Consider the following 12,272-nt stretch of genomic DNA (forward strand, 5'->3'; position numbering starts at 1 on the left):
TTTTCTCGACGTTTCGGCCGTGTTGCAACGGCCGTGGTCACGAGGGGACTCTTAAAGTGCTAAATAATGTTTTGTTATACCACATTTTATAATTTTTTTCTCTTTATTTCAATGATGCTTCTAAATAAGGAAAACAATATTCGACCAGTGGAAATTTTCCCCCGAAAAAACATTTATTATTAAAATAAAAGCCACTCGACCATCAACATTGCCGACTTCATTGAATTGAATAATAATTTAGTAGCAGAACAAGTTTTGCATCTGACACACCTGATACGACTGCCGACTAGGGCCGCCAACCACCCCGGCATTTTTCGGTTTTCCCCGAATTTGTTCAAGTTTGAAAGTTTCAAGATGGTCGACCGGGGGTTCTCGAAGTTTCCGGCTGTAACCCGAACACTTTTGTTGACGGTAGAATCCAAAATTTTATAGTTAATCTACAATAACCCGCATTCAAGGCTCGAGAAATAGTCAATAGGCATTTTTTTCGTAAATTAAATTATAAAGATGTTTCTATGTTGCAAAACCTTTCAGAGATGTCTGGGAAAAAACCATATTTCAGTATTCGCCTGAATGTCCGGTATTTCGTATTTTGCTGATCTACCATAATTTATGTGGCAGCCCTATTGATGACTAATTTACTAAAGCTTTGAGGAAACTTGATATTCAGTCGTGTTTGTAGCGTGGAGCGAGTATGTGGCTTATATTATGTGTGATATGTTTTATGTCCGGCATACAAGTGCATATTGCTGATGAAGGTAAGTTTTTATTATTTGGCTCTAAGTTGTAGCAGATATAGGTACAAAGTTTAGGTTACAAAGTTGTATTTATTTACGTCTTACTAATTACATTACGTGTTAGTTATTATCACTTATCAGCGTTAAAATTACAGTGAACTTTTTATGCAATTGCATCAATATTACTGTTTTTTTTTAATTGTGATAAACAAATTAAAAACATATTTATCTTAGAATTACTTAGTTTGTTTCTAATATGTTTTGTGCCCCTTGTAACACATTAGACAACTGCAATATCGAGATTCGAGACGGATGTAGTGTAATTATTATTATTTAAAAAATAAATACTTTTAAAAAATCATAATTTCAGAGATTGAAAAATGTGTGCCAAATGATGACACCCCTGAAGGAAAGTGTGTCCCGATATTGGAATGTGAACTCGCTTTGAGGTAAAGTAAAATATTAAGTAGGTACTATTACTAGCTGACCCGACAAAGTTGTTTTTCCGTAAGGCGCAGCGCCGACGACAGACTATCCGTTACGCACTTTTTAGTCTGTGGAAATAGAACCTTTAAATGCAATTATAAGCAGTATTTTTTTTTATATACTTATGGGTTTATTGCCTGCAATAAATGCTTATTATTATTATTTACTAACGTTACTGCATATAATTGCATAGCTTCTATTTCCACAGAGTAAAAAGTGCGTCACGAATAGTCTGTCGTCTGCGCTGCGTCTAAAAGTTATTTATTTATTAAAGTTTAGTTTAGAATCTAAACTTCTAAACAGCAATTCTCAAAGTGGCCCAGGTAGACTCCCAGGGGTCCACGCGAGACTCGAAGGGGGTCCACGATCGTAAGGGCGCCTTCAGACTTGCGCGTGTTCTCTATTCGCGGCTCGATTGATGTGGACCCGCCTATAGCGTCTGGGAAAACACGCGCGTGGCCTGCGTGCAGGTTCTGCGCGTGCTGCGCGCGTGTTTTCCCATACGCTATACCTAGTAGAATACGCGCAGAACTCGCGCACGTCTGAACGAGGCCTAAGCGGTGAGGCCATGAGAATTTGTTCAAGTTTGCCGTGAAGAACTAAAATGTTGTCTTGACTTCTCTTAACAGAAAACATAGGCAGGCAATCAGGGCCCCCGCTACCATATGTGCAATGCACACGGGCGCCATCCTCTAGGGGCGCCAAATCGCCATCTTTAGGGGCGCCAAAACCGCGGACCCAAAAAATTTGCCTAAGGGATCGCCAAAATTCTTTTTTTGCACACAGGCGCCAGTAGCCCTTACGGGGACCCTGAAGGCAATAATATCAAAGATGTTAGTAAGCTAGACGACTTATCTACTTAAAAAATGGCTACTTTCGTACTATTTCTATTACATATTTTACGAATTTGGGAAATACCTACTGGTTTAGATGAATAGCCTTTTATCCGACTACGAAGCCAAGGATGAAGGTGTAATAATTTTTTGTTGCCATCAATAGACTATTTTCCTTGATTTTTATATTTTTACACAGTCAGTATCTAAGTGATAACGAATTGGGTTCGCTGTTTGGGTTGTACTAATATGTATTCTGTGGTTTGGGTAAAGCCGACGTGACTCATCGTGTCAAGGGTAAGGTGAACATAATATGACAGAATATGCTACATGCACACAACAATTACAGCCTTTAGATGTTATAATAAACAAATATGAAGGACTAGAGATGCCCGCAACTCCGTTGCCCCAAATTAGTTTATCGCTCGGGAACCGTACATTGTTACGAGATAATATGTATCCTTTATCCTTTCCCGGGGCTCAAAGTATCTGCAATCTGCACACCAAATTTCATCAAAATCGGTTCAGCAGTTTGTGCGTAAGGTAACAGACAGGCACACTTTCGCATTTATAATGTTTATGTCGTAGGATTATTTGATAAATCGAATTTTCGCGAAAATTCTAGGGATTTTCCGAAAACACGGATAATTAGATAATGGTCATAACATTTTTCAATTATCCTAAAAAAATTAGGTTTTTTGGGAAAACGCGAGTTGCCTTAGTAACATTGCACATTCTTAACGCTGATTGGCTTGATTTTTGCTTACTGGCCAACTCTTATTCTGATTGGTTACTATCTTTTCCTATGTATCTTTGAGGTAATACACCATAGAAATATAAAGGACATAACTCAGAATTAGTTTCTGGTTCTGTTAAACATTCAGCACTAATTTAACATGTATCAGTCATTTTGTATTTACAGACACACTTTTAGATAGATAACTTTTCGCACTAATTTTCAAGTCCAATTGCAATTTTAAGCACATTAAATATCAAAAACTGCTAGCTCGCTTACAAAAACAACCACAAACAAAACAACGCGTGACAATGAATTGACATTTAAAACGTCAAGTTTTTAACCAATTAGAGAAGATTTTGTTGTGAGACGCTTAAACCGACCAATCAGGGCTTTTTTTCGATAATAACTAACGATTCGTTTCGCAATCGTACTAAGGCGACTCGCATTTTCGCGAAAACACTACCTTTTGTCAGTAAGATTGAAAAATGTAATCAACATTATCTAATTATACGTGTTTTCGCGAAATCCCTAGAATTTTCGCGAAAATTCGATTTATCAAATCATCCTACGACATTTATATTATTTTATTTATGGATAAGGGTCAGTTCACATTGCAAAGTGACTTGACGCGTTGATGCGATACAATATGAGCCATTCAAAATTGAAACAAGCAGCACAGCGCCACAGCACCGTGGGTGGCAAGTCCTTAAATCCAGTATGTTCTAAAGTTGTAAAAAAAGTTCAGTTATGAATCACAATGGGTAGACTGAAAAATATGTTGTTCAAAAATTCAAAGCACCATTTTGATAATACTTGTTTGAAACTTGCAGGACAATAAAAGAGAAGAGAGCGAATCCGTACAGTAGGTGCAGATTCGAGGGATTCACTGAGATCATCTGCTGTCCAGTCGCCGAAAACAAATATGGCACCGAGACTACTACACAGAGATCTGGTGAGATGAAATACTCGTAGTATACAATTATACATGGCGTAAGAAATCAAAGTGATAATACTTTAGGGCAGGGGTTCCCAAACTTATTTTTTCTACTGCCCACTTTGAGAAAAAAATATGTTTAGCGCCCCCCTTTGTTTCAAATTAAAATGCATCCATATATCCATATGAAATTAAATTACAAATCACCCCCCTCCCCCCCCCAAGACTTTACACAACGCCCTCATTTTTTTCTGGGTCCCGCACCCCTTTAGAACTTCAGTGCCCACAAGGGGACGTTATCGCCCACTTTGAGAAAGGCTGATTTAGGGTGTGTTTGAGTGCGGACGGAAGCCGTATACATATATGCGGAATAGGCCCTCGCGTCTCCGTCCTGCGCGGAAGTGCAGGCCTTAGTGGGTACAGCTGCGGCCATTCACCATCTCTTCGGCCGTAGCAAGTCCCACATACCCCGGTGGTCCTTCCCCAACGCTACCGGGGATGCGTAATAGCATTTCCCGACAAAAAAAAGGGTGTGTTTGAGTCCCCAGCATAAAGTTAATAATATACCTAGCGGAATAGAGCAACAATCTCGAGCTGTCAAACGAAACCGAAATTGATTTCATCTATGCGTAAAAATACGTGTACGTATAGGTACACTTAAACAAGCATGATTGAACATGAATTCCATGAGATTAAATTGTCAACATGCGGCACGTGCCGACTGGACGTCAAAAAAAAGAGTGCTGCTGTCATGTATCACAATATGTCTCTTTTTACCACGCAGTGTTACTGATAGTGACATCTCTCTTGCTCAGGCCTTTGTTTCTCTATTCCGCTAGGTATATTAACTTTATGGTCTCTAGTGTAGGGTTCACTGTCAAAGTAGGTAGCAGCGCTAAAAGTGAAACTTTTTTTAACTTGTATTCCTAACGCTCGGGCGCTTGCCCACTCAAATCACAAGGGTCCTAATTGGCCCTAACCTTATTAATAAGAATAAAACAGCGGTCACTCTCTTCGTTTGGTACGTTTGGAAACGTCGCTTGACAAAGACACAACAATTATAGGAAACATTTCCGCTATGTGAATTTTTTGTATACGGTTCGTTCAATTCTATTTTTTGTTCAGGTAAAAGTGCCGGTACAAGAGTTGCTGATAAAGGTAAAACAAATGCTTTAATAAATAACATAAATGTAATACTTACTTATTACTTAATACATAATAATATGCTTTATTTAGTAGCGCGAACATCTATAGTCAATAATAATAGACCGTACTAATATTAAAAATGCGAAATTGTATCTGTCTGATCGCTTTACTTACCACTGTTTCTCACTACAGGCTGTTACAATATTGAACCTAATTATTAATCAAGTAATCACACTAATGAACTTCACACTAATAAATAATAATAATATCAAGACGAAAGTTTGTGACTTTTGTTACTTCTTTACGTCTAAACGCCTGGTGCGATTTTAACAGAATTTGGTATGGAATTTAACACATAGGTTGTACTATCATCTATTCTGTGACATAGGCTACCTTTTATTGCGGGAAAATATCATAATTTATTTTCCCTATAAATAAATGGATAGCACCGCGGGGCACAGCTAGTATTAAATAACGCACAGCTTTATTTACAACCGTCATATTTCGCTTTTCAGAATGTCAGAAGATTAAGGACAGCGTGAACGTTCCCCTCAGCACATACATCATCGGCGGCGACGACACGTACGTCGGGGAATTCCCGCACATGGTGAGTGTTGCCAGAGTGCTTAAAATTAATTTACCACTTGCGATAGCGAAGCGAAATAAATATAAAATAAAATAAATTACGCGGTTATACCAAAGGGTTTCGTAGTTGGTTATTACTGTTGATTGTTGAGTTGCAGAATGACGAATGTGTGGAGAACTGGTGAGCCAATTGCCCGTTTCAATTACAAACCTTCTTCATTTCCGTCATGAGTCATGACGGAATGAAACGATGTTTCATTGGTGTGACGCGTCTCTCCGTTGAAACCATTGGTTGAAACGGGCGAGGATTCATGACATCATGAGTATACTGCGTTATATTTCGGAACACGTCGTGGGTTCGATTCCCGCGTTGGAAACATGTTATTTCTAAGTTTGGTTAGGATAATGCAGGCTTTTCACCTGATTGTCTGACAAGTAAGATGATCTATGCGTCGGATGGGCATGTAAAAAGTCGGTCCTGCGCCTGACCTCTCGCCAGTCGTGTCGGTCTTCTATCCCACTGGGTTATGAGAGTAAAAGGAATAGAGAGTGCTCTTGTGTATTGCGCACTCACTTGGGCACTATAAAATTACTCCTGCGTAACTGGCCTGGTAGTTATTATTATGTATTGTTATTTCTCACCGACAGGTGGCGCTAGGGTATGAGAATGGCGACAGCTACACCTTCGACTGCGGAGGTTCCCTCGTGTCGGAGTCCTACGTGCTCACGGCGGCGCACTGCGTGGGCAACAGACTTGAGTAAGTATTCCCCCTTAGTAATATAAGCTGGGTACGGCACACTGTGTATGCAAACATTATACACGCTTTTTCTTCTTCTTCCAGTGCCTCTCCAATTACTGAAGGTTGGCACTTGGCAGTCATGCTCCGAAACTTTTCCTTGTCCAAAGCGAGTCTGAAAAGTTCTTCAACAGACATTATCTCTGTCCATTCTCGGATATTCCTCAGCCAAAATTATACACGCTGTACATCAGTAATTCCCATAGAGGTCAGGGTGGACCCCTAGAGGTCGTGAGATAAACTGCCCCCCCTGAAAATTAGGGGCTCCACCGTCCAACCGTCCAGCACGCAGCCTTAAACATATATTTTTTTATTGTCTGTGTTTTCACCGAGTTTAGTCACAGAATAGATAATAGTACAAGTGGTTTAGTTAGAAATTAGAATGATCGGGCTGTAAAACACTGAATCTGTTTTGCTTTGCCAAGTAAGAACTCATATTATGAATGTGGAAGTGTGACTATCTACAGTCTACACCACAGAAATAAATCAAGAAGAAGAAGAACGGCGACGCGCGTGCGTTGCTAAGGAATCGATCGTGTCAATTTTTGCTTTGCATTTAGTTAGAATAAATAATTTACCCGTGGAAAGAAATACCTCTTTTTGACCGATTCACTTTCGTACTTCTGTTATTACAATTAGACACTGCACGATGAAGCATTTTTGCACAACCGCTCCCAGGCCCGGATCTAGGGGGGGGGGAGAGGGGGGGGGGGGGCGAGAGGGTGTACGTGCCCCGGGCGGCAAAGATTGGGGGCCTCCCAATCTTTTGCCGCTTTCTTCACCGCCGCGTGCGCCACCGGTGGCCCACCGCGCTACCCCATCAACGTTGTTTCGCAGAATTATATCTGTTGTAAAAAGACTTGGGAGGCGGCCCTTGTCGCCAGGGACCTTGGCCTGACTTCTCATCACCACCCCTTCAATTCAACAAAGTGCCGTAGAACTCGTTCTGCGGTTAAAACCTATGTGACCATGAAAATTACCTATTTTTGCTTGGAGGGCGGCAAATTGGGATATTGGGACTCCCCCCTTTTTAAAACGTAGATCCGGGCCTGACCGCTCCGGTGTAATCAAGTCGAGACGTGCGCGCCGACTAAATGAACGTTCAACAAATCTTGCTCACTTGTGCAAGATTGAAACACGCGTACTCCACCCGCTTAGCCGTTCTATTTTTATTTATTTCTGTGGTCTACACTCTGTATACGTCTGCCTGACCTCTCAAGCTTAAGCTTCCGCTGAACCGATTTAGGTGAAATGTCGTATTATTATACTTTGAAAGATGGGGAAGGTAGGTAGGTTAATATTAGTTAAATGTACAACTTTTCCCGCGCAAATCGCGATAACTATTTGCGGGCGTAGTTGCAGGCGTCATTCATCAAGCAAACCTCAGAAGCAAACTATCCTTTCTCCTTAAAAAAATGCCACAAGCAGCTATATTTTGCCATGGAGAATAATCCTATCCTCTTTAAAAAAATACTTTTTTTTGCAGCAAGCCGCCCAAAATAGCCAGGCTGGGTACTTTGGACGTGTCGGACGACCGGTACAACGCCACCACCGACGTGCGGGTCGCGGAGATCAAGCTGCACCCGCGACGGACGCCCGCCACCAAGTACCACGATATTGCGCTGTTAAGGTATAAATTCACTATATCAGTATTTCTGAACCTGTGGTCCGCGAACCCTTGGGGGTCCGCGAGTATATGCATGGGGGTTCGCGATGTTATATCTAGACTAGAGACTAGAGAAACTGTGCTTCATTTCATAGGGGTCCGTGGCTGAAAATCAATTATTTTCAGCCACGGTAATAGGGGTATGAAATGAAAAAAGAAACACTGCACAATTATAGATGAGCGATGACCCTTGAACTTCATAATCACTTGACGATAAGTTTATGTAAGCAATCAGACGTAAACGTGACATAAACGTGAGCTTGACAAAAATCCACGTCAGCAGTTTAAAGGCGAAACCGCACTGGGTGACGCTACGCTGCAGCCGAGCGACATTTTTAAGGGACACACACCCCCTAAAGTACTTATTATTATTTATTATGTGTCATCCCTTTTATCGATTGATTTGAAAGGGATGATTTGCCACTTTTTAATTTCTTCACTTTCTTGACAGTCTATATCTTTGATTTTGTTACACCCTGTAAAAAAATTATAATTATATAACATTTTCAGGTTGGAGAGCCCGGTAAATATTAGAGAAGAAGCCAGCCCCATATGCCTGTTTACTTCAGAGGAGGACCCCCAAGTACCGCTATCGCTAACCGTCACCGGTTGGGGACAAACCACACTCTCAAGTTAGTAATTAACCCATTAATCCCCAAGTGGCACCCGGCTGTTGCATAACAATTTTATACGTGGGAGAGCCATGCTTCGGCACGAATGGGCCGGCTCGACCGGAGAAATACCACGTTCTCACAGAAAACCGGCGTGAAACAGCGCTTGCGCTGTGTTTCGCCGAGTGAGTGAGTTTACCGGAGGCCCAATCCCCTACCCTATTCCCTTTCCTACCCTCCCCTATTCCCTTCCCTTCCCATCCCTATTACCCTATTCCCTCTTCAAAGGCCGGCAACGCACCTGCAGCTCTTCTGATGCTGCGAGTGTCCATGGGCGACGGAAGTTGCTTTCCATCAGGTGACCCGTTTGCTCGTTTGACCCCCTTATTTCATAAAAAAAAAACAATTGAAAATCTATTGTGTCTGCGATTCCCGAGGTATTAACCAGTCGATAGCTTCATAAACAATTATGGCATGTGCACTGTGCACGGTGGCCGCGAAGGAAGAGAGGAAGGACCGATTTGATCCAGTTTCTATTTGCGCTGGAAATTTTTGGTTAATCTACTTAATTTTTCTCAAGTTCACGTTTGCAACTTCCGTTGATTTAAATTATTCAAAATTTCGCATTCTGGTTTCTGGCACTCACTAAAGTTTTGAAACATTATCATTTATGTCAATCAATTAACTACTTAATTAGCATTAAATGTCACATTATAAATGTTCTGTTACAGCTAGACTACGGAATATAACTCTTCAGAAGGCATCGCTGTCGTTCCTCGCGCGGGACGAGTGCGGGGAGTCGTATAAGATCGGCGACAAGTACTGGCTCAAGCTGCCGAACGGCATAATAAGCGAGCAGCTGTGCGCCCACCACCCGCAGGGGCGGACGGACACTTGTCAGGTAATACCGGCTATAAAGCTGATCGCACATATTTTGTCCGCACCGTACGTCAGCTCTGGATTTATGTTTAGTCGGCAACAGGGCCTGTACCACGAAATGATTTTGAGACTCAAACAATCGGACGAGAATGCCGCGTCCTACTCTAACAAATGTGAAATGACGTTGTTAGAGCAGCATTCACATTCACGTTCGATTGTTTGAGTCTCAAAACCGTTTTGTGGTACAGGCCCTGTAGGCCTACTACGAAACCGTTTTGAGACTCTAACAATCGGACGAGAATATCGCGTCCTGCTCTAACAACGTCATTTCACGTTTGTTAGAGTAGGACGCAACATTCTCGTACGATTGTTTGAGTCTCAAAACCGTTTCGTGGTACAGGCCCTGGTTTGTTCTGTCTATTGTGTCCCGTATGCGCCGCAATTTGTGGACGCTGCCGCCCCTAGGCCATGGCCTATACTGCCTATACATATCTAATCCAGAGCTGTAGATAACTCGACTCTGGCTATAAAGTTGATCGCACATTTGTCCGCACAGTGCGCGTCGAACGCACCGCATACGTAATGCGGCGCATACGGGACAGACCAATGTGCAAGGTTTCATATTATCATTCCATACTACGAATTCTAAAATGCTACGCATTTGGCGCGTACGTGCTGATAAATATGCGATCACCTTAATATCATAGATAATAGACATAACGTGCCAGTAGCAGACTTCAAACCGAATTGGCGCGGCGGGTAGGTACCACTGCAAGCACAGCAACGCAGTGACATATCGGTGACTCTGTAGGCCTACTACGAAACCGTTTTGAGACTCATGATCGGATGAGAATGTCCTGCTCTAACAACGTAATTTCTCGTCTGTTAGAGTAGCACGCGGCATTCTCGTACGATTGTTTGAGTCTCAAAACGGTTTCGTGGTACGGCCCCTGTTTCGAGAACACTTCTATGTCGATCTACTGGTTCGTTGATTATTGTGATAATCGCTTGATACACCTTCCAAATAACGCGGCAAGACAGCTGCTAAATTCGGTTTCGGATACCTCACTTCTCTCCGTCATATCCAAATGTCGATTAGGATGTGACATTGCGTCCGGACTCCGGGGCGTCATCGAGTAATAGATCATAGTTAAGTGGAGTTTTTGCTTTGCAGGGAGACTCCGGGGGCCCGCTCCAAATACTGTCCTCGGACAACTACTATAGGCTAGTGGGCGTGACCTCCTTTGGCATCGGCTGCGGGACCTCCAAGCCGGGAGTGTACACCAAAATATACCCCTACTTGGACTGGATAGAGCGAGAGGTGTGGCCCGATGCGGATTAAAAACAATAAGATAGATTATATATTTATTAAAATATTAAAACAAACATTTTTTATTAATTAAAACAATCGAATCTTTTAAAACAAACTAATTTAACAAGTCTAAAACCCCGTATCGCTATCGACTAGGCAACGTTTGGCGAGCGGCAGCATACGTTGCTCAACATTGGTGAAGGCAAATAATGTGTAGCAACGTCTGTCCATGCTAACCAGTCTGCAACATGTCGCTATAGGAAGTGTTAATTTTGTTGACCTAAACTACGAACATCGTTACTCGACAACATTTTATGCTCAACATGCAGTTGAGCATAAAATGCGTTGCAGCAACAAAAGGCGTGCGTCATGCTGCGCACCAGCCGGCCGCGCCGTGTCGTGCGTAAAACGTCGTGAGTCATGAATGTAAAACGTCCCATGACACGTGTCGCGCGCCAAATACCGCCTAGTGGCTGCGATGCTGCTATAATAATAAAACTATGTTGATACATAACATGTTGATATATTAACACGCAATTAAACCCCGTCCATAGCCATTGATTAACAAGTAATAAGCATGTTGTCTAGTGTTGAAAAGCAGTTTAACCATTAAAAATATGGCTGACCAGTGACCTGTGTCATTTGGTCGCGTAAGAGCTGGCGCGCACTACGACTTTTTGTCGCGCGATTATTTTACAGACTGACCAAAATTCAAATAAAATGTTACTTTATGAAAACTGGCTACAGACTTCAGAGAAATAGGCTACAGATTTCATAAAGTAACATTTTATTTGAATTTTGGTCGGTTGATAAAATAATCGCGCGACAAAAAGTCGTAGTGCGCGACAACTCTTACATCAATTCAATGTCGGTTGTGACTTGTGATGTTTTAGCTGGGTTTGACACAACGCGACCTAACTCCATAGGTCCGCCGTCTGCCTAATATTTTAAAATGTTTAAAAATCATAGCCGACCTCGAGACGATCTATTATATTGTCAATATATCACGCTATTGTTATTTTCAATATATTGCGCAATAATATTGCTCGTCTAGGGGCCCGCTAAGGGACCTATAATGACAGAGAGCGATGCAAGCGTTCTGCGTTCGCATTCTACGTTCGAGCAGTCAGGCTTCAGTCACACAGGAACAATTCTGACGTTGTCAGGACGCCCCCTATTGGAGTATATCTATGTAACGTATCTAAAACATACAGCACAAAGAACGCAAAACTGACCGCTTGCCTGATAGGTATCTAAAAGAATTAGTTATTTAAGTTGACACGAATTACGAATAAAATTATAACCAAATATAAAATAATTACAAACTCTTTCTCGCAAAACGATGCGCGATGTATGACGTCACGGCATGCTACTGTTATATTATTGTCATAAAGAATAACCTCACCGTGACGTCAAAGCCCGATATATTAAATCGCTTTCTTACTTTTCATTTATTTAGACTGTTGATTTATTTTTAAGGTTTACAAATTTAATGTAGTTTAGTAGTCAACATGCCTATTCTCATTGTTTGTTTAATTTGGTGTATT

General features: G+C 41.7%; 1 protein-coding gene across 1 annotated transcript; it reads left to right on the forward strand.

Annotated features, from left to right (window-relative positions):
- Window positions 1-222: 222 nt before the first annotated feature.
- Window positions 223-10,787, forward strand: LOC121733408 (serine protease Hayan-like). Its single transcript, XM_042123652.1, has 10 exons — window positions 223-758; window positions 1,108-1,186; window positions 3,626-3,747; window positions 4,855-4,887; window positions 5,391-5,482; window positions 6,109-6,218; window positions 7,744-7,887; window positions 8,434-8,555; window positions 9,266-9,435; window positions 10,588-10,787. Exons 1-10 carry the CDS (start codon window positions 695-697, stop codon window positions 10,753-10,755), a joined length of 1,104 nt encoding a protein of 367 aa, XP_041979586.1. The 5' UTR covers window positions 223-694; the 3' UTR covers window positions 10,756-10,787.
- Window positions 10,788-12,272: the final 1,485 nt, after the last annotated feature.

Source organism: Aricia agestis, chromosome 13, assembly GCF_905147365.1.
Source record: "Aricia agestis chromosome 13, ilAriAges1.1, whole genome shotgun sequence".
Taxonomy (NCBI): Eukaryota; Metazoa; Arthropoda; class Insecta; order Lepidoptera; family Lycaenidae; genus Aricia; species Aricia agestis.